The sequence below is a fragment of the Pollicipes pollicipes genome, unplaced genomic scaffold (assembly GCF_011947565.3).
Source record: "Pollicipes pollicipes isolate AB1234 unplaced genomic scaffold, Ppol_2.1 Scaffold_3447;HRSCAF=4054_pilon_pilon_pilon, whole genome shotgun sequence".
Classification (NCBI taxonomy): domain Eukaryota; kingdom Metazoa; phylum Arthropoda; class Thecostraca; order Pollicipedomorpha; family Pollicipedidae; genus Pollicipes; species Pollicipes pollicipes.
This window is the reverse complement of record NW_023596297.1, coordinates 20,518,433-20,544,539: the sequence shown is the minus strand read 5'-3', so window position 1 is coordinate 20,544,539 and position 26,107 is coordinate 20,518,433. Positions and strand designations below refer to the sequence as shown.

The 26,107-nt window shown below is 55.3% G+C and overlaps 1 protein-coding gene across 1 annotated transcript; it reads right to left on the bottom strand.

The window, feature by feature from the left end:
* Nucleotides 1–1,312: 1,312 nt before the first annotated feature.
* pns (DENN domain containing pinstripe) lies at nt 1,313–25,529 on the bottom strand. The gene is made up of 26 exons (XM_037215235.1): nt 25,478–25,529; nt 23,293–23,571; nt 21,852–21,962; nt 20,711–20,881; nt 20,132–20,352; nt 18,787–19,049; nt 18,240–18,415; nt 17,125–17,267; nt 16,600–16,771; nt 16,395–16,506; nt 15,881–16,047; nt 14,054–14,265; nt 12,997–13,089; nt 12,871–12,939; nt 12,502–12,664; nt 12,021–12,188; nt 11,379–11,475; nt 8,407–8,508; nt 7,293–7,461; nt 6,649–6,777; nt 6,040–6,161; nt 5,317–5,462; nt 3,495–3,807; nt 3,026–3,202; nt 2,387–2,555; nt 1,313–1,554 (listed from the first exon to the last, which is right to left on the bottom strand). The coding sequence occupies exons 2-26, from the start codon at nt 23,365–23,367 to the stop codon at nt 1,317–1,319; spliced, it is 3,978 nt and encodes a 1,325-aa protein (XP_037071130.1). The 5' UTR covers nt 23,368–23,571; nt 25,478–25,529; the 3' UTR covers nt 1,313–1,316.
* Between the last annotated feature and the right edge of the window lie 578 nt (nt 25,530–26,107).

Here is a 26,107-nt window from a genome sequence, read left to right as displayed (position 1 = left end):
GCCTTCGATTGGCCCTAGATCTCTCTTCCGCTGATTCTGAACAGCTGATCTGAACGCTGATTCCGCTGAGCTGATTCGAGAACACGACTGTATGAAGTTTTTTGTCGGGGGGTGCTGTTCTACGTTCCGAGTCGGAATTTTTTACTTAACATTCCCAAACAATAAAGTTAACATGACCTGGAAGGTCGCTAGTTGACCCCACTCCATCACAGGACATAGCTGGATTTCTTCAAAACCAGGACATACGTTGGTTTTGTTACACAGCTCCGGCCCAGTTTGCGGCCTAACAGCGTGGAGTTGCCTAACATCCCACTTGCCAATCACGCGGATCAAGATGCCTGGAAATGAAAGCCGCTGCTTTTCGGGAAGAGGGACACACCATCCCAGTTCCACGAAAAGACCCCGCACCTTGATGCCAGACACATGTCCCGATCAGAAGCTCCTCGGTTGCGTATTGATCTTTGGATAATATCACCGGTCACCCGTCTCTACAGACAGTGCACCAACGCCAAGTACAGTCAACGAAACTGAGAGCTGTCGACGCACATGCCATTTGTGTGCTCTTCTCACCAACCACTTCCAAGATATCACCACATTCATTCGCCACTCTATGTGACTAGCCGTGTACCATCTAATCTTAGTGCGTTTTTGTACTGTAAATGTCCCCTGTTCAGATGTTACACTGGTCATCTACGGACCTATCTCCAAATGGATTATGCATTCCAACATTACCATGCTATCTCTACAATGAGACCCATATTACAAGTGGAATAGCTTCTGGGTGCTACAGCGTCAACCGCAGCCTCGCCACTGCCTGCACACGACCCCATGCGGTGCACCGCTTGAGCCGTCCTCTAGCGCACACCAGCATGAGCAACACTGGCTGTCCAGTGCCGGACGGAGCCCACGCCGAGAAGCAGACAGAAACACACACTGACTGCATCTGGCCGTCGGCTGCTGCGGCAGCGCCGGTCGGCCAGCGGCTTGCACGCCAGCATGGTGATTGGTGCACTTCCGATTGGCGGTGTACGACTTTCAGTTCGGCGCTCGCGGCTGCTGACTGGTGCGGCTCTGGTGAAGCTACGGCGAAGCAGTTGTTGATCTGCCCAGCTGCGACACGCCGGCTGCTGGCTGATCTAGCTGCGGTGCACCGGCTGCGGGCTGATCTAGCTGCGGCGCGCCGGCTGCTGGCTGACCTAGCTGCGGCGCGCCGGCTGCTGGCTGACCTAGCTGCGGCACGCCGGCTGCTGGCTGATCTAGCTGCGGCACGCCGGCTGCTGGCTGATCTAGTTGCGGCACGCCGGCCGCTGGCTGACCTAGCTGCGGCGTGCCGGCTGCTGGTTGGCGCGGCCGCCGTAGCGCCGCGTGCGGCCGACCTTGACACCGCGCGTAAGTGATCGCTCCAACACCAAGTCGTACTCGTGCAGCGAGGCCATGATTTGCGCCAGGAACGAGGACAGCTCCGGGTCGCGCAGGAACGACGCCTCGTCGTACATCTGCTGCGTCACTGAGCACGCCGCCAGCTCAACGACGAACGTCGACAGCTGCCGGTCCCTGCCGAGCGGCAGTGGCCGGCTGTCAGCCTCTGCCCACGCCCCTGGCGGCCGCACCATCCGCACACGCAAGGTGCACGCCACAACGCTGCGACGGCTCCCGTCAACCCCCTGCCAGCTCATCGAATGATGGGCTGGCATTGTGATTGCGCGCCGACTCGAATACTTATGCTCTGTGCGAGTCAGGGGCGGTGATAAAGGGGCTTGACTAGGCGGCATACCGCCTGGCCGGGCAGCAATATAGAACACGAGGGGTTAAGTGCCATTAGCATCCAGGACATTGATACATCATGAGGCAACGAAGCCCAGCCGGCTTCAAGCCGAGGCACAGGGCTTACGCTTAAGTGAGCCTATGCGACACGCTAGTACTAGTACTAGCCGCATCTGAACCAGTTTGCACTTCCTACCAACAAATCGATAAGCACCAGCCTTCATCGGAGCCCATTTCACCATATCCCAATGTCAAGTTCACCTATGGCATTGAAAATGACACCAGATTACATCACTACTGCGCGTAAAACAATCACGGCAACCGGTGCCTGCTACTGATGTGCCTGTATGTACCTGCACCGGTGTCTGCCTTGTACCTGTCGTCACTCCAGTAGCGCCGCGAGCACAGTAACAGCTCGCGGCACCGCCGTCAGCCGTCATATACATGTCGTGCCGAAAAATAAGCCCTGACATTTTCCCCCTTGACCTGTGACATTTTTCCCCTTAACTTCCTGAACTCTGCTGAGCGCTGCACCCAGCCGTCTACGCGCTCCAGATCGCGCCGCACTGTCCTCCCGCACTCCGCAACTGTCGGCCACTGCATGTCCAGAGTGGGACCTCACCTCACGGCGATCAGCAGCCAGACCTGGAACTTGTCGTCCTTGCCCATGGCTCTGCCGGCCTGGTCGATCTCGTACACCAGCCGGCAGATGGCCACCTTGGTGGCCAGCTCTGCCGGCAGCTCGCCCTCCCGGTCCAGGAACTCGGCCTCCAGCGCCAGCTGCACCCGCCCTGGCCGGTCCACAGGCTCGCGTCAGGGCACGACCCGGCCTGGCGTTGGCTCACACACCCCCGCTGCCCCGCCGACCCGGCCGACTGAGGTGAGACGGAGAGGTGCGGCCACACCGATCCGTCAGCGGCACGTCCTCCCGGCAGGAGACGCTGGCACCAGCCCGCAGGCCCGCCTCCCGCCCCACCCGCGCGGACCGCGGGCGACAGCCGTGGCGTCCTCAGGCGCTGGGGTGACAGCACATTACACGGATATCCGAAACATCAGCCCTCGTGGACAGCTAGTTGTTTCAGATTTGTCGTAACTATTATCAAGGCAGCTAAATCAAACGGTCATCGTTAAGGAAAAGCGCACATTTTCTTCATTTGTTCCAACCGCACAAACACTTTACTGGCCACGCCACCTGGCGCCAAACTCGAAACGGCGCGCTCGTGGATACGACGCGCCGGCCTGGCAGACGACACCCGCTTACCGAGGTAGTCCCAGAGGTAGAAGTTCTTGCCGAAGAGCCGACTGGACCGGTAGCCATAGCCGAAGACCTGCTCGAGGCAGGGCACGAGGCCGCTCTCGCCGCACAGCAGGAGCGTCAGCGAGCCGCGCTCCTTCTCCGGACGGTGGAAGTACTTGACGATACTGTTGACGGCGTCCCCTGGCCGAGCCAAGCGGTACCAACGTCACGCACAGCGGCGCACACACCGCCGTGCACGCACGTACACAGCGGACTGCGTTAACACATGCACACACATACACGTACACGCACACGTCCGCATATACGCACACGCACAGCACAGCTCTGTGGTCCCCGCTCACAACTGAAGCATGACATCGATAACTGCCCAGGAGCGGGCGTGGCCTCTGAGAGCCTCGCGGGGAACGGCCTTCGCCAGTGACAGCGAGCCGCCACCGGCCATCGTGCGGGCCGGCGGCGGCGGCCGGCTCACCTAGGGCGTGCTGGACGGAGCTGGCGTCGGTGTGCGGCCGACGCGGCACGCTGGGGCTGCGGCAGCGCGGCGGCGTGCTGCACACGGACGCCAGCCGCTCGGCGGGCACGTCCGCCGACACCGGCTCGCCCACCAGCACGCGCTCCGTGCTGCCGTCGTCGATGCTGCGGCCCAGCCAGCGGCCGCACGCGAACTTGTACGTCTGGCCGGTCACCTCGCTGCGCACGACCACGTGCTCCACCAGCCAGTTGGGCGACATGCCCGTGTTGTCGTGGCCCAGCTGCACGGTGGTGAGCAGGCCGAGGTTCTTGTGCTGGCGGTGGAGGCGAACGGCCGTCGGCGGGCGGGGGGCGACGCCACGGCGGACCCACCGCCGGTCCGACCAGCCGACCTCAGCAGGTCAGACCGAGCTGAGCCGGTCAGACCGGCCGATTTCAGCAGGTCAGACAGAGCTGAGCCGGTCAGACCGGCCGATCTCAGCAGGTCGGACCGAGCTGAACCGGTCAGACCGGCCGATCTCAGCAGGTCAGACCGGCCGATCTCGGCAGGCCAGACCGAGCTGAGCCGCTCAGACCGCGCCGAGCCATCTCATTAAACGGCAGTGCACATCAACCAACACCCTGAGGCGGAGCGCACTTTCTAAGCAACAGCGGCGACACTACACGACAGCAGACAGTGGGTCGCCTCGACCCCGTCTGTCTCAAAGCATACGATACCATGACCAAACCAGAGACGGAAATCCCCGTCCGTCTGGTGGTGACGCCCATTCGTTCCCAAAACCCGCGGCTCGGCAACACGCAGCCTTCTGGCGCTCTCTTTTCATCGCACGCCGACATCAGCGCTTAACACCGGCCAGCACACAGTCCGCCCCAAGCGTGGTGAGTCCCCCACTGTCGGACGCAGTGGTGCCGCTATGGTACAGCTGTACCGGATCCGGCACAAGTTCTGATCACCACGGGCAAAGCATGGTCAGCTGCGCGCCTGTCAGCGTGACAGCAGACGTCACCGACACGACCGCTCCGTACGCGTGGAATAACCCTACGACAACGTCACCAAACGTCACCGGTCACCGGCCACCGGTCACCACACATAAGTCAGCCGTGTGACGCCAGGCTGGCCGGAAGTTTCGCCTGTTTCCTGCCTTGTAACGTCACCAGACGTCACCGGTCACCGGTCACCACACATAAGTCAGCCGTGTGGCGCCTGGCTGGCCGGAAGTTTCGCTTGCTTCTTACCGTGTAACGTCAAAGACGGACATACAGAAGCCGTTCGCGTTTTCCATGAGGCATGGTGGATATTACGCGATATACCTGGGCCTCTCAGGCGATAGTCACGAAAACGTAGCTAGGATAAAAATGGTTGATAACATCATGCTCTAGCTAGACTCCTGATGAGGCCTTCTTGCAGTGCCGTCCGCACTATCCCACGTGACGGCTTGTTGCGTTCCCGATCATTCGTTGGCGATCGCTTTTCGCACCTCCGAGTGTTTACTAAATAAGTAAACGAGTGAAACACATCTCAAAAACAACGATCCACTCACAGCGGTATTCGTTAGCTCAAAACGCTAAGAAAAGAAACTGGTGCCCAATCTGGTAACTGTCATGGCTGATCTCGAACGGAACCAGGAAGATCTGGCACACTTCAGGCTGTGGTCCGCCAAGCTGTGCAGAATACCCACGGCAACGCTGGTAGGAACACGGCTGGGCCATACGTCTGTCGTGCGGCGGGTACGGCGTGGACGTGGATCAATGCGGATGTGGCGGGCCGCAGGGCCAGACACCGCGCCAGCCAGCCCGCCTCGGCCGCCAGCGTCCCGGCTCACCTTGAATGTCGTGTGCCGCGCGCCCTTGGGCAGCGGTAGCGGACCGGTCTCAGCCAACGAGCCCGACACGCGCACCCAGGCATTCGCTGTCGTCGTCGCCGCCGACGTCTTCTTGGTCGTGAAGATCACCACGCGGTACGTTATCACTGAAACGGGAGCCGGAGCAGGGTGACAACGCTATCTACCCCAGTGAGCGTCAGAGCGACACACAGGAATGGTGACTGAAGTAAGTGTCAATAAGTATAGCAAAACGGTCAGCATTCACACGAACAAACATTCGGGTTATGCATAGATAGCACAGATGGTGGGAGATACGTAATGAACGAAGCGAGGCGAGACGAGACGAGACGAGACGAGCCGAGACGAGACGAGACGAGACGAGACGAGACGAGACGAGACGAGACGAGACGAGACGAGACGAGGCGAGCCGAGGCGAGACAAGACAAGACAAAACGAGACAAGACCAGGCAATAAAGACAAGACAAGACAAGATAAAACAAGACGAGACGAGATTAGACGAGGTGAGATGAAGACACATCTGACGTGGTGAGCGTGTCAAAACTGTGATGAATGACAAAACCGAAATATATGCAGCCTACACGGCTATCAATGGCACACCATATCACAGGGATCGCGGCGCCCACATCCAAAGACAGCGAAGGCCCAGCACCCAGCACAGCAGCCGCTCCGACGGGAGGGGCAGCTGCAGCGCAGCCCACTCACCAGTATTCGGGTACGATGTGGTGAAGCAGAAGTAGTCGACGGCGTTCAGCGACAGCAGGTGGCACAGAAACTGCTCCCGCTCCTCTTCAGAGCGCAGGAAGGCGTACCGCTTGTAAAGGTTCCTGGCCATTGCCGGCAGAGGAACACATATGATAGCCTTAATGGTAGTAATATTCATGGTAGTTGTACTAAAACACACACCCTGGAACCCTGGAACTGGAGCCCTGTGATGAACACGACTAGCAGTTCAAAACCAGATGATGATCACTTCGCAACCGAGGTTCTGTTCACCTCCAAAAACTAAAAAAGGCTCGCGTTCGTACCATATTCTGCATTATGATTCACCTTTTGTGCATATGAATACTACATACATAATACAATATCACATGATATTCTACGCTAAAACACGCCGCCCATGTCAGAGCTACGCACACTGACCCACCCACTTCCACGGCTTTGGCAGTGGGCGGCCTCACTGAGACTTCCTCGCACGCGGTGTGCACAGCAGCTTTCCGTCATTCTATCGCACCGCCGGTTATTGTGTTCCGCGTACAGTTGGCCTGTCCTGGGCAGACCGGCATCACCGCCGGCCGAGGCAGCGCCGCCCACCTGAGCAGCTCGTTGTCGGAGAGCAGGGCGCGCAGGTGTTTGGAGAGCAGCTTCTTCTCCAGCGAGAGCCGTACCCACGCCCTGGCGTAGCCGATCTCTGTCTTGATCTCGCTCATTGCCAGCACGTTCCTGCCGCACGCCCACAGCCAGTCGAGGTCAGGGTCAGACGAGGTCGTGGGGACTCGCCAGTCGGCGTGAGGAGAGGGACACGAGCCGTAAATGGGACTGGACAGGGCGCCGATCGCTGGCCGCTCCCTGACGTAACGGCCGAAGGCCTGGTACCCTGCTACGGCCCTACAGCAAAGATCGGGCCACATCATGGCCACAGTAAGCTTGGCAACAGCTACGGAGAGGAGTACTCGAGACCGGCCATTGTAGCGCATGTACCGTCCAAATATGGGTACGTGCTTTGGTTTCGGCCGCTACAATCGGCGTCAAAGACCACAACACAGGCCACGCATGAAGGCTGTGACAGCTTATCTAGTCCAAATAACGCCAGACCCAGCACAGGATCGGGAGAGAGACAGCCCATCCATCACGTCAGATGTAGCACCTAGCCACAATCATTGATCGCAGATTACACACTGGCCCGATTCGTGATCCTATTACCGTCGGGCGACAGCGCCGGCGTAGCGGCCGCTGACCTCATGTCGAACGTGATGGCGACGGGCAGAGGCTTGAGGGGATCGGGCGAAGCTGGCGAGCGGGGCCCATCGCCACCGCCACCGCCACCGCCGCCGCCGCTGCCGCTGCGCGACGACCGCGACGGCGAAGGCGGCGTCGAGTCCGGCTCCAGCGACATCGAGGACAGATCTGCCGCCGACACATCACGCCGTCAGATCAGGTCACGTGGCCAGCCGCTACGCCGGCGGCGACAGGTCGGACGGGCGCGGTCCGGCCAGAGGAACAGAGCGTGTCCGCGGGACGCCGGCGTCGCCGACCTCACGCCAGGCGGGACGGCTCGGCACGCCCGTCACAGCCCGATCCCTACACGAGTACGGACCGCGCGGTCCGGACGGCACATGACTGACAGCACGAACGAAATCAGCGTTAACGCTCATTAGTAACGAAACACATAGAACAATAGCATATTCCATGATTTACAGGTTCGTTTCCATAAGCGGCGTGAACAGATTTTGTATATAAGCCAAACATGTCCATCTCGTCCGTAATTAAAAGGCATTCCAATAGCCGTTACATCACAGCTTGCGCTCATCGAAGGCTTATAAAGGACGACCTTCTCTGCAAACAGGCCGTGCAGTTCTTCTCCAACACGCGTCCAGCACAGGCGTTCATCGCCGCAACGGCAACACACCCCGAACAAGATTATGACGAAATGGAGCAAAAGTGTTCTTCAGCTTGGTTAGTTCTGAGCCGATCTTGCAGCGCATCAGCCCGGCTGAGATTGTAAGGTGTGACAGCTTCATGCAGAAAGCAGAGCCAAGGACACCATGCACGCACAACGCCCCTCCACCCAGCGTACAAACTGGCCGAACAGCGCAGGCCCCACAAACATGCAGCAGGCATGGCGCGGCGTGCAGGGTCACCAGCAGGGTCACCAGTGGGCTGGACAGGTCAGAGCGGACCTTCAGCCACCAGGGGTACAGGAGGGGACGGACGTGAGGCCAGAGTGAACCTTCAGCCGCCGGGGGTACAGGAGGGGACGGACGTGAAGCGTGCATACCATGCCGGACGCGGACGCGGGGCCGCTCCAGATCAGCGCACAAGCACACATGCACGTGCGTGCACACCACATACCTATGACATCAGCTATGTGATTCACGATGTCAGCCATGCCGCCCTTTCTGACGACCGCCAAGAGGTCAGCGATGCTCTGGCTGGCGGCCGCCGCTGGCTCGGCTGCGCGGTGCGACACAACGGCCGCAGGAACGCGCGGCGGAAATAAACAAAAATAAAAATATGCACGGACAAGGACAGCAACATCCGCCTGGGGCAGACCATCTCTGTCCGGGGGATGAGACCACAGCACAATATGCGCCGACTTGTAGTGAAAACGAACAAAGAACTACAATTATTTTTCGCTCAATTACACAAAGTTTCAGACAGAAGTACGGGAAACAAACGCGAACTACGACCAACTGGCGAAAGTTGCACCCAATGTGTTAAATGTGTTCAATGAATACCGGCAGCGTCATGATCTATACGTAGTTCAAGATGAAGAAATCACGAAAAGGAAAAGCCTGTGGCTCAGCGCAGCTTCAAGGGAAATGTATGTGCATACCAGCACTTTTACTGGACTTATTCCTCGTTGATAGGTGAAGAGTGTGAAAATGAAGACACCTTGATAAGCACCTGCATTACGGTTCCCATTTGATTTCTTAAGCTTGTTTTTAATGAAAAACTCTTTAAAAACTTTTAATGAAATACACTTCTTGCAGCTTGTTGTATTGTTTTCTTCATCAAGAAGTACACAAAGGTGGGTTTAATTCGCTGCTCGTCCATCGATTACACTGTATTGACAAAGGCTTGTGGCCCAAAAATAAACATAAATCTATTTTCACCTTTTCTCATCTATCACAGGGAATAAGGCTCAGACAAGTGTTTTTATCAACCTAATTTAGAATGAAGGAAGCTGCTTAGCGCCTATTTCAGCGACTTCTCTGACGTTAGTGCACGGCGTCTACATGAGAAGCAATGAAAACTAACGTAACTCAAATGTAACTTTACACGCCTTGCCGTTGCCGGCAACAGAGCAATGTTTCATCAATTTGTTTCACGTTGCAGTCGGAAAATCAAAATTTTGTCCCTACCACGCTAACGTTTTTCGTCATTCAATCCGATCAAAATAATATTATCAACACGTATCGAATGGTAGCAACGTGAACATACATGTATCAACCATTGTTGGTTCTGCACATGCACGTCACTGCGGATTATGACATCACAATGTCAGACCCTCCTTTTCAGCTGGCTGCGTCTGCCACTTCTGATCCCAGGTGACGTGATGACCCGAGGTACCGAGGTCAGCGATGAGAGGTGAGGCAGGTCGGTGAGTACAAATTTGGTCACGCGCCACCTGGCGTGTGCCTGGGCCCGCTCGCGGACAGCTACGACACATAATCGATAACTATCCAGGCTGGATTCCCTCTTTTTATGAAGCCACGATGTGACTTGACGGAACAGCAGATCGCTTTGGAACATTGACCGGGCACCTCCGCCGCGTGTCCGCTCTGGCCCAGTTGGAAAGTTTATTTTGCCTATGCGCTCGCAGCAACTTTGTCCTACTGCGTCAAGCTTTAGTTCAATGTTCTGTACCACGGTCCATATGCCATGCAGGACATACCCAACTCATACCAGCGCATCCGTTGATCCACATCGCAAGGCGCGTTGATCTCATTTCATCAGCGCAGCGCAGCGAAAGAACGTGACACACTGCAAGGATTCTCAGGACTCCCTAACCCGAATCGGTGTTACCAATTGATGCTTAAGGCGGCACGACTTCAATCGGCGCAAACGGCTAGCAAGCTGTGATCTAAGCCAGATCAGTTTTGTCCCAGCATCTACAGCGGAGATCTACACGCGCTGAAATGGCGTTATCGATCCTCTGAATACTGCAGCCGATTGCTAAATCATTTGCATGCAATGGGCACGTCTTCACGCCTGTTTTGGACAGGTTTCGAAAGATGCGCTTGGAACCACGGCCTATGACTGGGCGCAATGGTGGGGAACGCTGCTGTGGCTGGCGCTTTCTGGGTTTGAAGCCGCGAGAAAACAGACCCAACTTCAGCTACACCCCTGCGCATATTTGTAAACTGACCGCCATTTTCCCTGATTTCAAACATATGGCTACCGGTCTCGGAGCTGATATTAACCCGGGCATCCCGCGGCTGACAGTTCTGATTGATACATGCAGCGGTGAACGGCTAGCCAATGTGCGGGGATACAGCTGGCTGGTCGCACGTGGGTCGGATCTGGTGACCGCACGGCTCGCCGTTCTGGATGGGACCACACGCTGGACCCCTGTGTCGGAACGCCGGGCCGCGGCGGCCCGTTCTGTGAGGTGAGGAGCGCGCGATGACTCCGGCCCATGCTCAGCCCGGCCCGCCAAGGTTCCAACAGCCTCCCAGTGCTGAGGAGCTCATCGAGCGTGCGAATGGCGGCCAGGGTCAAGGTGAAAAGGCCGCCAACATGCAGCACACACCGGGCATACCAGCGACGCCCCAGCACCCCAGGGCGGGTCTTCACCCCCGGCCGCGTGCAGCCCACATGCAATCGTTAAGGACAAATAACATCACAACATGACGACAAAGACCCCGTGCACAATATTTATGACCGCAACAATATCCGCTGTTTCTGAACACTACAGCATATCTAAATTTCATACACACCATGCCTAAAAAACAAGACACACGCATGCAAATAACGAAAACATGGCCACCCTGTGCCCAAGTGCACAAAGCACGTAAACCTACAGTCGATCCGGCGCCGGAGCACACACCACGCCAAGGCTGCATGAAAAGAGACCATCATTGTTCGACGAGTGCGCCCAACATCTCCTGAGGGAGCACTCCCGCGCAGCCGTCATCAGTGCCAGAACGCCACCCGTGGCCAGCTGAGGGCCGGCCGCCCGGTCCCGCACCCTGTCGGGCGTCCCGAGCCGCGGCGCGTCCGCCCAGCGCAGCCCGCCGGCGCCGGCGGCGCTCGGTACAGACGGCAGCACGTCGGTCAGCCGGGCGCGCCGCCGGCGGTCAGCAGCGCACACCGCTCACCTGGGCTCAGGAAGTTGGAGTCGATCGGTTGCGACGCGTCCTTGCAAGTCTCCAGCTCCTGGTAGTTCAGCAGGTGCGACCACAGCGACGACTTGCCCTGCCGTACAGGCGACGTCACAGTGCGAGTGACGTAAAAGGCGGTAATGACGCCAGACTGGGTGCGACGACATTCGCTGTAGTTCATCGGACACGACGCCAAAGGTGGCGAAAAATATCCTAAACCCTTTTCCGCACCTCATTAAGTCAAGCACGACGCACCATCAGAGCGATACCCGGTGTCGTCATCCTTTCGCATGCTCGTTCCTAGCCATCGTTGCCGACCTCGAATGATGTCACGCGGACGCATCACACGGGGTTTTTCAACCACCCCGCTTGCACGGTGGCATCATATATAGGTATTAATTTCACCTGACGTTAAAATCTCATAATCGTGCTACATGATTATCCACGAATGAAACCGGAGAGCGCACAGCGTTCACGTCAATCTTGGGCCACGTGAGACCACTGGCCGCCAGCTGCTGTCCGCCGCCCTGTGCCGCGCGCTGGCACGGTCTGGCGGCTGACTGGCAGCTGCCGTCTGCCGCCCAGCGCTGCGCGGTCGCACGGTCCGGCGGCGGCCGGCGGGGCGGGCGGACGCCGCACCTGTTTACTCTGCAGGCCGTGGCTCCAGATGCGCTCCATGAGGTCGCACAGCGAAGCAATCAGCGTGTTCTCCTCGACGCCGACGATGCTGGCCTCGCCGTGACCCAGCGCCGCCGCCTCAGTGCCCATCTTCTCCACCAGCATGCGCTTGGTGCGGCTCTTGCACTCCTGGCGACCGGTCGGGGGTCAGAGACTAGTGGGCCGGGTCACGAGCGCACCAGCCGGACACACCTCAGAGTTCTAGGAACGCCGGACATCCATGTGACCGTTATCAGAGCACGGCTGGAACAGTCAGAACTGCTTCACACCGTCCCAGCGCCTCTCGGCCACCGCTCGGACACACGCCCGCACAGCATCCTGCCCAACATGCGCGTGGGGCGGGGGGGGGGGGGGGGCAAGAGGGGATTTAGTAACCACCCAGCCGATCAGGTCTATCCCACCCTCGGCGCACATCGTCAGGGACGGTGGTATTATAACCCACCTTGAGCGCCTGGTCGACAAACTTCCAGTTGTTTTCACGCATGGCGGCCAGCGATGTATTGGCGATGAGCGGCGCGGAGCTCTGCAGCTGCTGGCGGGCCTCGGAGAAGACGCGCTGGCGCTCGCGGCGACGCAGCGACACGGCCGACTCCAAGTCGCCGCCCCTGTCCGGTCCGACATCGGTCAGACGTACACACGGCGGCAAGTGCCGTCACACACGCATACACGACGGGTCGCCGCCCCGGTGCGGCCGACACTGGTGCAAAGGCCGAGTGACGCGCACGAGCACGCAGCATCTACCACCGGCAGGGCCCGGCGGACCGAGTCGGGCCACGGCCGGCCGGCTCCGCAGGGCGGCGCGCCGACTCACCGCTCGTCGCCGGCGGCGCCCGAGGCCACCAGCTCGGCGTCCAGCAGCGGGAAGCGACCGCTCAGGCAGCTGCGGCCGTCGGCGGGCGGCGCCAGCGGCGGCGGCGGCGGCGCCTGCTGCTCGGGCGCGCGCAGCCGCCGCTCCAGGATGCGCTCTGTCTCGCTGATGGTCGAGCAGCGCTCGTAGGAGGGCGTGCGCACCAGGCCCTCGCTCTCCGTCCTGCCACAGCACCGACGGCGGATGAAGAGCCGCCCAGGAGCCACCGCCACATCGGCTGTCGGGGAGCCCCCAGCACCGCCAGCAGAGCCGACGGCACTCTCCAAACACGCTCGGTTCAGCAGCGGAGAACAGACGCCTGAGATGCTCCGGGCCACAGCGACCGAGCAGAGGCCAGAGCACGCGGCCCGGTCGGCTCGGCCCTTTGCTGGCAGCGTGCATTGCGGTTGTCATTTTGCACGCTCGAACCCCTTTTAACCGCTCCTGTTGTACCCGATGAGAGCATCATTACTTCATTGGACCACAAGATTAGCTCGCATTAAGCCCATCTGAAACACCGGTGACAAAACGCTAGACCGGTTTCGCAAGAGCCGCTGGCAGCCAAACTGCGGCCTAACAGCGCAGTTTCTTATGCTATTCCTGCTGCTTACATGCAGCCAGTCTGCTTTACTGGAACGTGTATTTAGCGAGTGCCATGGCAAAGTGACTGGATAGCTGCCAGTGATTTCGATTGTCTATTTTTCAGAACGCTAGTTTACTTTCATAGTGGCACCCCATTGGTATTTTAAGTCGTGTTAATGCTTCCCTACACCCTCTAAGATCAACCAATGCTTTTAAATGTTTGAATGCATTTTGTTTCCGCTCGATTCTTGCACCTACATCACAGGACAAGTTTTCAGATCCCAAACACTTTTTGGTTGTCAAACATCGTAGCTGTAGTAGGCGGCGCCTTCAAATGGCCCAGCGCCACGAGCAGCGGGCGGTGGCCCAAACGACCGGCCCGTACTTATACTCTCCGCTGCGTGTTTCGCGTAACAAACAGCAGGACTGCTTCGAGAGCGTTTGAGCGTCGACATACTATCGCGCAACATAGAACAGACACAACTGAAAGTGCTCGGCACGTGGCGGAGACGGACGGTACGCTACAGTGCAGCAGGCGGGCGCCGGTGTCGGCCGCCTGACCGACCTGATGCGGCGAATACGGGAGTCGAAGACGCGCAGCGCCGGCTCCACCTCGCCCCAGCTGGACAGGATCTTGTTGTCGACGAACGAGGTGAACATCTGCGTCTCGATAAAGCGCGAGAGGAACGGCAGGTCCTGGTGCGGCTGGTCCGACAGGAACGTCACCTTGTCGAAGTTCTGAGTGGACTCGCGGTTGTATAGCCACGACTCCATGTCCTGAGCGAGGTCAGGTAGGGTGAGATGTCACGGAAGACATCAAACAGGTACACTGGGAGCCCGCTCAAACAGCCGCGCGCGACCCGACAGCTTTCAGCTGAGCCCACGTGTGGAGCTCCAATTGAGTGCTTCACTCAAATTAATACATATGTCGTGCAGATACGCGCAAACCTGTATGTTATGCTGCTGCTATCGGAATGACACATCAACTCCACCATTTTAATGTTTATCACAGTCACCGGTTCTTCAATTGCGACGGTGATGTGACATGTCTTTACATTTCCAAGACTTGTTGTCTATACCTTGCCCTGGCCCTCCCCCAGCTATACGTTTAGCCCCTTCGCTTCGCTCCCATCTGTTCGCAGTCGCGTATATGTCAAACTTGTGCGCTTCGTGCAGTAAGTTGCTGCCCATGCCAAGCCCTGTGACAACTCCGACCATGACCTCCCTAACACCAGCACACATATAAACGGTGAGCACTGTAGGGAATTTCATTTAGAGATGATGATCAGCGCCTTAATCATGTCACGCAAACCAGACTTCATGGAACAAGTCAATTCATCATCCGTCACGTTGGTGCGCATTGCTGGCATCACTGCAACCCTAATGTGAACAGCAACGATGCGCGGTTACGTGAAACAGCCCAAACAGCTGCCACGCTTTCGCGACATGTGAACATTGAAACATGATCCAAGTGACGACGGCGTTCGTTAAATACTTCAATCTACTGTGGCACCTAAAACGGGCGTTACTGCTGTTGATTGAGGTTTTCTGGCCCGCCGACTGCAGTGATCAATATAGCAAGACGCTCTCAGCTCTCTCGTCTCACGTTTACGCACCAGAATACGGCCCTGGTTCTTGAGTCTTCGTAGTCTGAAGATTGCGCTTTGGATGTGTCGAAACTCTATGCTCGCCGAACGTTGGCGCTAGCTTTTACTATTGCCACGCATATTTTGCTACCTCAAATTTTGCTATATTCTGTTCAGATCAAGATCAAATCGAGGTTCAGACAGCAAGTTGTCATCGGTCATATCCCCGAAAAAGAGATGAGAATACGGTTTTATGAATGCAAACGTCGACGATGTGTGCAATCACGTGTGCGACCACGAAGCACGCAGGGTACTTACGCCAGGATGTGCTTGAGAAGCACCCTGGCGATTGACTCAAAAGATAACACATTTTGCGACCCGTTCAAAAAATGCACACATTGCAAACTAGCGGTTCAATACCCTCTGCATATATATATATATATATATATATATATATATATATATATATATATACGTACATATATATTATATGCATATACATATCATATATACACATTATATGTAATATGTACATATATCATATACAAGTACACACCATATATATATATATATATATATATATATATATATATATATATATATATTATAGATACATGTGTGTATACACTCTCAAGACGTTTGCAGACTAGCATTTGCTTCGTGCATCTTTACCGGTCACAACATCATCATCATCACCATTATCATCGCGCGATCGACGGGAGAAATAGCATAGCATAGCAGACATGAAACATTCCAAGTACTGCTCCATACAAGCTAACCACTGAATCCCATCCCATTTCACTTACTTGATCCGGCTGGATGACAAAATGCTCATATGTGTGAAAGATATGAACGAAACGGTTGAGGAATATCTCTCGTATCGCGTTATTGCATTTTTGATCTTCGATGTACTGATCACCGTCAGAAAGACGACGAGATGAAGCTTTCAGTGACAGCTTTTCCGGGTCAAGACCTGTAAACACGAGCCACAGCCACATGCATTGCTTGGCTCCAACGTTTCGAAGCCAATAGCGGCATGCATCGCGATAAAAAAAAACACTCGGCTACTCACGTAATCAGCAAAATACATAATCGTGGATGGAACCAAGTGCGAGGATAGATCAGTACTCATGAAGTGTACATTACTCTCCTTTGCAAGACATGCCAACCATCCTCGTGGCCGTATGGGCATCTGCATGGCCTTGGAGCCCTCATTCATCGAGGGAGCGACCTAACGGTTCTGATCACCATGCACTGGTCTCAGCTGACAGCTGACCCCAGTGATCACAGCCGGCCGGCGGCCTCGACCTGCCCACTCACCAGCATCCTTGACGAGCTGCGCGATGCGACGCATACTCTCGCTCTGGCCGGGGTACGGCTCGGCCGGGCTGGGGTTGGAGCCAGAGCCAGAGCCAGAGCCGGGGCCGGGGCCGGGGCCGGGACCGGGCCCGGGCCCGGGGCCGGAGCCGGACCCAGAACCGGAGCCAGGGCCGGGGCCGGACCCACGACCGGAGCCGGAGCCGGCCTCGGACTTGTGCCTGAGCTCGGTGTCGGTCCCGGGCTCGGTCCGGGTCGGCTCAGCGTGGTCCGGGCCGGTGGCGGCCGCCGTCTCTGGCTCGGCCGCCGTCCAAGAGGGCTTGCGGCGGCGCGAGCGGCGCCCGGCCGTGCCCACAGAGCGCATCCGCTCGTTGCAGTTCCTGCGGGCGCCAGGCGTGGCTGGTGATGGGTCGCAAGGCGACCCCCGTTGATTTAACTGTCCGTCAAATTAAGCCTTACCACTTTTCCTCCAGAGCAAACAGAAACGCAAGTAGCTCTTAAGCACGCAACAGATGCCGAGCGATTAAGCGATTTGAAAGGATTTGAGCATCGTAGAATTCTTCCTCATTGGATGGAATGCGAATACACTTTCGTTCCGAATACACGCTCCATCATCTATAATTGCAGCAGAGGGATGCGATAGTCGCGAAACTGTCTGGGACAACCTGATTGGAGGAGGGGAGACGTGATGATCCCGACACTGTCTGGGATGATCTGATTGGCGGAGCCGCACCTGTCCAGATGGTGGGTCTGCACGTTGAACCGCGCCAGCTGCTCGGTCAGCTCCAGCACCAGCTCCTGACGGCTGGGGAACTGCGGCAGCTCCTCGGGCAGTTCCAGCTCGTCGCCCTCGAGGTCGAGCAGGCAGGCGTTGGCCTGCGGCGGCGCGGACAGCGGCCGCGTCAGGCAGGCCCGGCCCGCAGCCGACTGACACCAGTCAGCTGGGCTCACCACGTGCCACACCGCCAGCCCACCGGGGGTTAGCTGGACGTCAATGTTGCGTGAAATTCAAAATACTTGGTATCTGGTTTGAAAGGTTTGGTAAAAAAAATCGCCTGCGGTGGGTAGACAGGGCTTGGTTATCACTTGTTGCCGCAGCTATTTGACAGGCGGCGTCGGCGTTGAAACAACAAACTGCTATTGGTGCGGTCAGGGAGCCACAGTGACCGTCCGCTCTCGTGAACAGGCCATGGGGCTCTACATGACCGTCAGGCTGCTCCCTATCTTAGAGCGGGGCGTGGTGAGATCACGAGACACAAACACTTTCCCCACCACAAACTGGCGCTTGCAGCGCCCTCCTTGCTGCTCAGATCCCGGTTGTCCAGGATGTCAGCCAGATCAAAAGCACCCCGTCATCCGCGGCGAACTGGGCGTCTGTGTAATGACACGCATCAGAGATTCACGGCACACACTGCGCGAGGAGGCCGTCCTGGTGCGGCCAACTGGCTGCCGCACGGAGCTGCCGAAACACGGCCCAGCAGCGACACTCATTGGCAGTGTTCGGTCTGCGCCCGCACGGCTACAACTGAGAGTGCACTTTTTGCCCACCTGCACGAAGCGCTTCTGTTCCACCACTTTTTCAGTCCAGGCCTTTGAATGGATGCACATCCAAACGGTGTTTTATTGTTAACCATTTACGTAGCCGAGATAGACCCCAAAGCATTGCGCGAATCTCGATTCACCCGAATCCCACCGCGCCTCGGGAACAGCCGGCTCCGCACCGCCCGAAGCCCGGCCGCCGCCGCCGCTGTGGCGGCCGTGGGGCCACACACACTGGGGGGTGGGGTGGGGAGGGGAGGGGGGGGGGCGATGGGGGATGGAGGGGACGATGGGGAGGGGGGCACTGACCGCGCCGTCCTGCTGGCTGGGCCGGGTCGAGCCGTGCAGGCCCATCAGGTACGGCACCGGCGCGTCCAGAAAGTGCGCCAGTGAGGCCGGCAGCACCGGCACGTACACGTGCGGCCAGCTGAAGGGGAACAGCAGCGCCGACAGCGACTCGGCCACCAGCATCAGCTTGTAGTGGTCTGCAACGGCGCCGGCTGTCCGTGGGAGGCGCCGACTGCGCCGGCGCCAGTAGGCCAGCGGCCAGCCTGGCCCAGCGGCGCGGCGCCCGCTGGCGCGCCGCCACCGGCCGCCGCACTTCACAACGGCTGCTCTGCACAAACAGACACCGCTTCGCCTCCACCAAAGCATGCCTACCCAAACGCGTTATGGCCAACTGAATAGAGCGGCGCTGTAAGCATTACGAACAAAACGGCACGCAAACAGCACACATTAAAAGGACCACGCAACGGACGGACGCCTTCACCATTTCGGCCAGCAGAGCGGGTCGCCCTGCCCGCGCCCTGGCCGGCGGCCGGCTCAAGCTCCCGCACGCGGGATCCGGTCCTCTCACCGTGCGCGTACAACACGATCTGGTGCTCGAGCAGCATGCAGGACAGGATCTGTATCATCTTCTCGACGCCGACCATGGTGAAGAGCTCGCGGAGCGGGTACTCAAACACGGGCAGTTCTGCCACGGTGGGCCGCTGCAGCACGCACTCGGCGCCCAGCAGCGGCAGGCGCGAGCTGCGCCCCGGCGGCGGCACCGACAGCCCGAACAGCAGCTGCGCCACGTACGCCTCCAGCGGCAGCGAGCTGCTGGGCGACCGTGAGTGCCTGCCGGACATCGACAAGGTCACGGTCAGCAGGCTGCTCGGCGACCGGCAGCGTCTCATGAGCGCGACGAGGATCCATCGCGTATGACGGTACCGCGCGGCTTGGTGACCGGGGAAGTCCACATAGTGCCAGGGGTGTCAGCATCTGCCACATCTCAAGTTGTCGGCACACACGGATGCCTTTGTGATGGAAGGGTCATCGGAGGCTGCGTCACATCGCATGACTCTACCATAGCGACGCGGTGGCTTGTCAAGCCCCCGGACAGCGCCCACGCCGCCAGGAGCGTCCCGACCCGAGCGTCAGGAGCTCATTCTCGCGGCAGGACCCCTGACGACTGACGAGCGAGCGGCGGTGTCCGCCGGGTGTCAACAGTCTCACGCACGGCTGCCGGGCCAATACCGGCTAGCGAACCGGTTTGCTGACGATCGGTCCGCAAATGCAGTCACCCGGCGACAGCCCAGTGCCAGAGGCTGCTCTGAAAGCTGGACGATCCACCGAGAACCGCGGCTGTAAACAGGACGGCAGCCGGCGCGCCCCATCCTCCAATGGCAGCCCCCCGCGCGCTGAGCGCTGACCCGATGAAAAGCCAAGCCAGGTGCACAACGCTCGTTGGAGAACATTTCACCTGTCAGGACGACTGGCATTCCGGCGATGCCATGCGACGTAACGCCGCAACGCGCTCACGAGCGGACTTCTTAGGCGCGTGCACCCATGATGCTGCAGTACGCACCTATAGAGGGTGCCGGTAGCGTGGTGGTTAACACGTCTGCGTTAACCACTGCGCGTCTGGGAAACCAGGGGTACGGGGTTCGATTCCCCCGGTGCCCGCCCTTCCTGCCACGGCGAGAGGCAGGTGGCGCCATAGAGCCTCAGCAGCTGAGTTCGTCGTAAAGCCCCAATCACACACGCACGCACGCACGCACGCACGCACGCACGCACGCACGCACGCACGCACGCACGCACGCACGCACGCACGCACACACACACACACACCACACACACACACACACACACACACACACACACACACACACACACACACACACACACACACACACACACACACACACACACACACGCACCTATAGAGCCGCGTGAGGAAGACCCTGGCCACCTGCAGGTAGGGCTGCATCATCAGCAGACCGATGCACTTGCAGGCGTACAGCTGGTCCTTGGTGACGTCGTAGTAGCTCTGGGCGTGCGTGGTCAGCTTGGTGGCCAGCTTGAAGTGTCGGGGCAGGGAGCGAGACGTGCCCGACTGGCCGGACGTCTGGGCGCTCGACACCTCGGCCAGGTGCCGCGACTGAGGGCACACAGGCGCGTCACGTCCGTCACGCACTGCTCCAGCCGCACTCCACCAACACGACTTCAGGGCGCTCCGCCCATGCGATCACATCGCGCCCGCTACAGAGATCCTGATCCAAGCTGTCCAGAACGACCTCGGACGTGTTATCGCGTGGTACTAGCCGCGCGGGCCTCGGTCGGACACGTGCACCACAGCCAGTAACGGGAGCACACCGGGAGCGTAAACTACAGCCAGTCACATCACACAAAACAATCCCGAAGGTATCCGGGCGCGTCCACCGTCACAAAACCGTACCACCAAAAGTATTCGGCTCACCACAGCCTGAGGCCGACAGCGACTGGCGTGCGCCGCTCACCTGCAGTGTGTGCATGACGTCACACGTGGCGCGGTCGTCGACCCGCTCGAAGAACGTGTACGCGAAGCCGTACAGTCGACTGCCATCCTCGCGCGTGACGACGAAGCTGTGGAACGCTGGTGCCAGGCTGTGCTTCTGGGTGCGGAACTGGAGACCGCGCGGCAGCGCCAGCTGAAACACAGCGGTGTCACTCGCAGAGCAGCCGAGGGCACACGCGGAGCGGCGTCATTCACACAGCAATGGAGCGCATGCAACACAAAGCTGTAGCCAGCACACTATCGGCACATCACACCGAAACAGCGGTCAGAGACACCCGCACCGGATAAATCTGCGACCACAGCCATCTGCATTTCACCCAATATGGCAACCTGAACCACGATTCGACAGCATAAAATCGCAGCCACCACACTGCACAAAACTTCGACCATAACCGCCCTCACACCTAAAAAATGAGGCCACAGCCACGAGCAGATCTTACAAAACAGCAACATCCCCTGCCATGCTACACGAAACTGTGGTCGGAACCAAAGGCAGACCGAGCAACCATCGGTACATCACCCGTGCACCGCACAAAACTGCGACCGGGAACAGTGGCGGGCCACAAAGTTGTACAAAACGCAAACCCACAGAACTATCAGATCACATATAACAAGTCGCCGGCAGGCCGCACAAACTTGACGTCATAACCGCCAACAGACCGTCAAAAGTGCGACCAGAATCACTGGCCTTTCGTTTAGCGCTGTCCACTACGACGGTTTGTAAACATGTCGCGGTTTGAAACGGCACCACAGCCGCCTAGAGCAAATGAAGACCCAAACCGAAATACGCTATGTTCACTCTATTCTGATTGTGAGAGAACAGCAATTTTTCGATAGTTGTAACTACGACTATCTAACTCTTTTTTGTTAGTCGCAAAGTATTTACAGTACGGCAGTATTTACGGTCACGGCAGTATTTAACTTAACAGGCGCCATGTCCGTCAGCTGAATTTACCGGCCCACATGGTGCCACGTGAACGATTCGCTGTCCAGTGCCGGCACTACGACAAGGCAGTGAGGGGTTTCGAGACACACCACACCGCACAGAGCTGGTCCCTCCACACCGACGCGCAGCTCGGTGTTGGAGAGGCGTCGTCACTCACCATGCGAGTGGCATCCGGGTCAAAGGACTGCTCACTCCTGGACTCCGGGTAATGGCCCAGCACCTCCGCAGCATAGGACCGCTCCAGGGGGCTCAGAGGGTACCGATTTGTCTGCAGAATAAAACGAGGGTCAGATACAGTGAGCAGAACCCACCACGCCGGGCAAACGCTGCACCAACACTGCGTGGCTGGCAAATGCTCGCTTTTATTAGTCAAGCTCATACTAGCGGTTAGTATGGATAAAAGATGGCTGAGATCAAGTAGGTGAGATTTTAAGCTGTTATAACCAGCTTTGTCTAATGCAACCCTTTGGAATGTTTGACATGAAAAATAACAACTTCATTGCAATGTTCAGAGCCCTGTGTTGACATAAGCAAGCAAAGCCTCAAACTCCTGATTTTTCATCTTTATGAGTTCACAGTTCTTATGCTCCTTCGCTCTGATTGGGAAGGAAACAAGATTCGACCCCCTCCCCTTCCCAGGGTTTTCTGAGGGTACCTCTGCGGTATGTCGTGCAATCGCGCACGAACTTTGGTGTTCTGCAAGAAATCGATTGCGTGTGTTAATACACCAAAACGCGTCACTATCATTTCTGGTTTCGGAGCAGCGGCGGTTTTGAGGGACACTACGTGGCGATACACGGTCGGCGCGGCAGTCGATGATCCCGCGGATCACACGCGGTGGGCCGACGTTGCCACGTTAACGAAGCCAGACATCATAAAAAGATGCTCAAACACACAAAACCACACACCACTGTACCAAAAAAAATTAACAGGGAATAAGTTTACTTATGTTTTGTGTTGCTTCAAAGATTGTTCTAGCACATATGAGCATATGAAGCTGAAAAGTTCGATATTTGGGAAAACTTCGCCTGGCATAATGGGGTCAATTATTGGTCTAGCAATATAATTATTGTTACCAATCACAAGATCATGTTGAAGCTAACTCAATGGTGGTTTCCGCTAGGCTCTATCTTTCATAGTTTTGAAATGGCAGTGGGGCGGGGGGCATTGAACCTCGCATTGTGAAAAACAGGTAGTCGGAGCAAGTGTTATACAATGTTATCAAGGGTAAATTGCAAATACAAACTATGATATGAACATTGGTTTCAAACTTCTAAGCCCTTAGCAAAGGACAAGTATGGTTGTGCGTACAGGCTATATGAGTGATTTAACAGTGCTCAGAAGCCACACCTTATAGGATACTCCACCAATGCCAAAACATTTGTTCAATAAAGCTGTTGTCAATGTAGTGATACACAAATTTCCTGATGAGGATGATTCTTGGTTTTCTGTAGATTTGAAAAACTTATCAGTGCTGCAACTGATCCAATGATCCAATGAATAAATAGGATGAAAATAATCATGTACCTGTGGAGGTCATACATGCAAGCAAGCAGGCCAGGTAACAGGACAAATGTACAATAGAATGGTGATCTTACCTGCAATGTAGTCATCTCGCAGCCCATTTGAATAATTGATGCCACATATGAAGAAATATTCAACCAATCTATCATTTGGCATACTCATGTTTAGCACACTATAAGCACATATATTGCTTCAACATTCTAAGCAAAACAAAAAACAAAACTGATTAAGTGCCCTGTGTATTACTTTAGTAAATCCGCAACAGCTTCAATATTTAAAATGACACATGTCTTGCTGAAGCCGAATTAGTTTCTTCAATTATGACAGAATTATCATGCTGCTCTGGAAGGTTCCTGAAACACAAATTTCAGTTAAAGCTTTATTGCATCCAGGACTTCATGCAAAACTTGTGTGTCTGACACAAGGTGCACACTTTTGTTGCAGGTGGTGTAAATGGTAGCTTAGCATGGCTGTAACCAGCTCAGAACACTACTTAAACTATAATCACAAGGGTCTCCACATAATAGTACTTAGAAATATATATCTTTCACACTAGCATCACTGTAAACAATTGAATAGTATTGTAATATTTGTTCTTTTTCACAAGATTCACAACATACATTCACTGGGATTGTTACTGAATGTCCTGCTACAAAAAATATGCCCAAGTTGAATATATCATGTACTTGTCTAACAGTCTGGGTATGATGGACACTAGAATGGTTGATTATCATTATTCTGCCAACAAATTATGCATCTGAACTGGAATTTTATGATCAGATGGTGATGTCAGGGCTCTTGCAATAGGGCCTGCCTAGCATGGGCTTCAATCCCAAAAATCCATCCCATCAAAATGTTCAGATAAATTTAAAAAAATAAAAGCACATGAAATGCCTTGTAATCACTGGCAGGTTGTTCCAAACACAAAGGAGCAAGGGACCATGACCTCTCTACCTCCAGTACTTTTTGAGAATTCTTATATATATCATATAGCATAGGATTAGAAGTGTTGCCTTCAAAAGTAGAATTGGCCCAATGCTTGACAAATGTCAAAGGTACATATTGTACAGCATATGCCTGGTAAAGCAATGATAATTTGAGTAGTAAGTCAACATTCATTTGTCATTTGATTTGTCATAAATTATTTTTGTGTAGTAAGAAACAATGACAGTAACAAAGGAGGAACAAACTGCCAGCCAGACAGCATACTGAAATTAATTATGAAATTCCCACACTTATAATGTTCTTGTACCTGCTAATTTCTATGTGGTTATGACATCATGATAGGAACCTAAAATATTATGTATGATAGAATATTATTTTCTAAATGGCATCTCAGTTTAAACAAGTGAAACCAAAAAACCAATCAGGCAGGGGCTGCTCCAAAGATTATTTGCTAGTATCCTTAATGTGCCCAATAATCCCCTCATTGTTCAGTGTTTCTTCCATTTTCATTTAACATACAACTCTAACTATGAAAGCAGACTCAAGAAATGGTATATATCTGAGCACTCAATAGTTTGCTGCATGGTTGCCAACAATACCAAAGCATTAACAGCCAATGTTTTAAGGGATTATGGTGCTGTGAAAGTAATTTTGGGCTACTATGCTTCAAAAACAATCCTCCATGCAAAGCAAAATGCAATATTCAGTACAATTCGACCAGGTATACAAAAGCAGGAAGTTAAGCACACAGTTATCACACAGGTGTGTCAAACAGTGGATGGGTTGCAGGCAGACTGTCTTACATACCAAGTCTACAGGTATTCATTAATTATGATTGACACATTCAACATTTACATTTATTTTTACACTCTGATTTGTATTGTCTTGCAAGTCTGTTTTTGTAATTCTGTGGATTATAACTCGGCAATCATAATTGGTAGTGGTGCTCAGCCTGGATAGTGGGTATTTAACAGCAAAAAATGCCTGCAATGTTTCAATACACAGGGAAATCCTGCACCACAGCAGGGCACAACGCTCACGATCATAGCACACATTCCTTGAAATGTTACACAAAAGCGGTTTTAATCGGCGCAATTCTCTCAATTTAGAAAAAATAGCGGGCACAGTCCTGTGTGACAACAATGCTGCTAACACAGGTCTATTTGGAACGCCCAGCTTGTCCCAATGCTTTCGACACAAAACATGTCTTATTGACAACTTAGCTTAGTCAGAGACAAGCAAACAGATGTTTTGGATCACTCCGGCAAGATCCTTCCCCCTTTCACGCACCTGACCCGCCCCCTTACCACTAACCTCCAAATGTTTCGCACGTAGGCTAGGGTTTTACGGCTGTTTATAATTTTGCGTCGGTTTTGCCTGAATTCAACAACATTTTGTATAAAATAGTTTCGCAGCTTCTGCAAGCAACTGGGTTGTTTCTCATCTTTAAAGGAATTGGAACCACCAAAACCACTTCCAAATTCAACGCTATAATGACATTTGGAACTTAGGCCCCAAAAATGTATTTCAAAAAGCTTAAACTTGGGAAAAACTGCAATCATAATACTTATGTGCCTGTTCTTCACGCTAACCAACCTATTCTGAAATACTGCCACAATTGAAAGTACTCCTAGCATGTATACGGATGAAGGTTTGGCTTTTGAGGTTCTGGGGTCCCAAACGCTATCTTGTCTGCACTCCATACCAGGGATAGCTGGTGCACAAGTCTCTAGACTCTGGAGGTCAATGTTGACTGGATGTCAGCTAAGGAGAGTCTTGACAGTCTGGCACATTGGGGGAGGGAAGGGGAGGGGGAGTTGCAACGGGGGAGGGAATATGGTGACGTAGACCTGCCCTCGCGAAAAGCTTTCGTCGAAGCCAAATCTATGCTCTACCCATACTGCCACAAATTTAAAGGGTCTCGTGCAGATAATTTTCATCCGC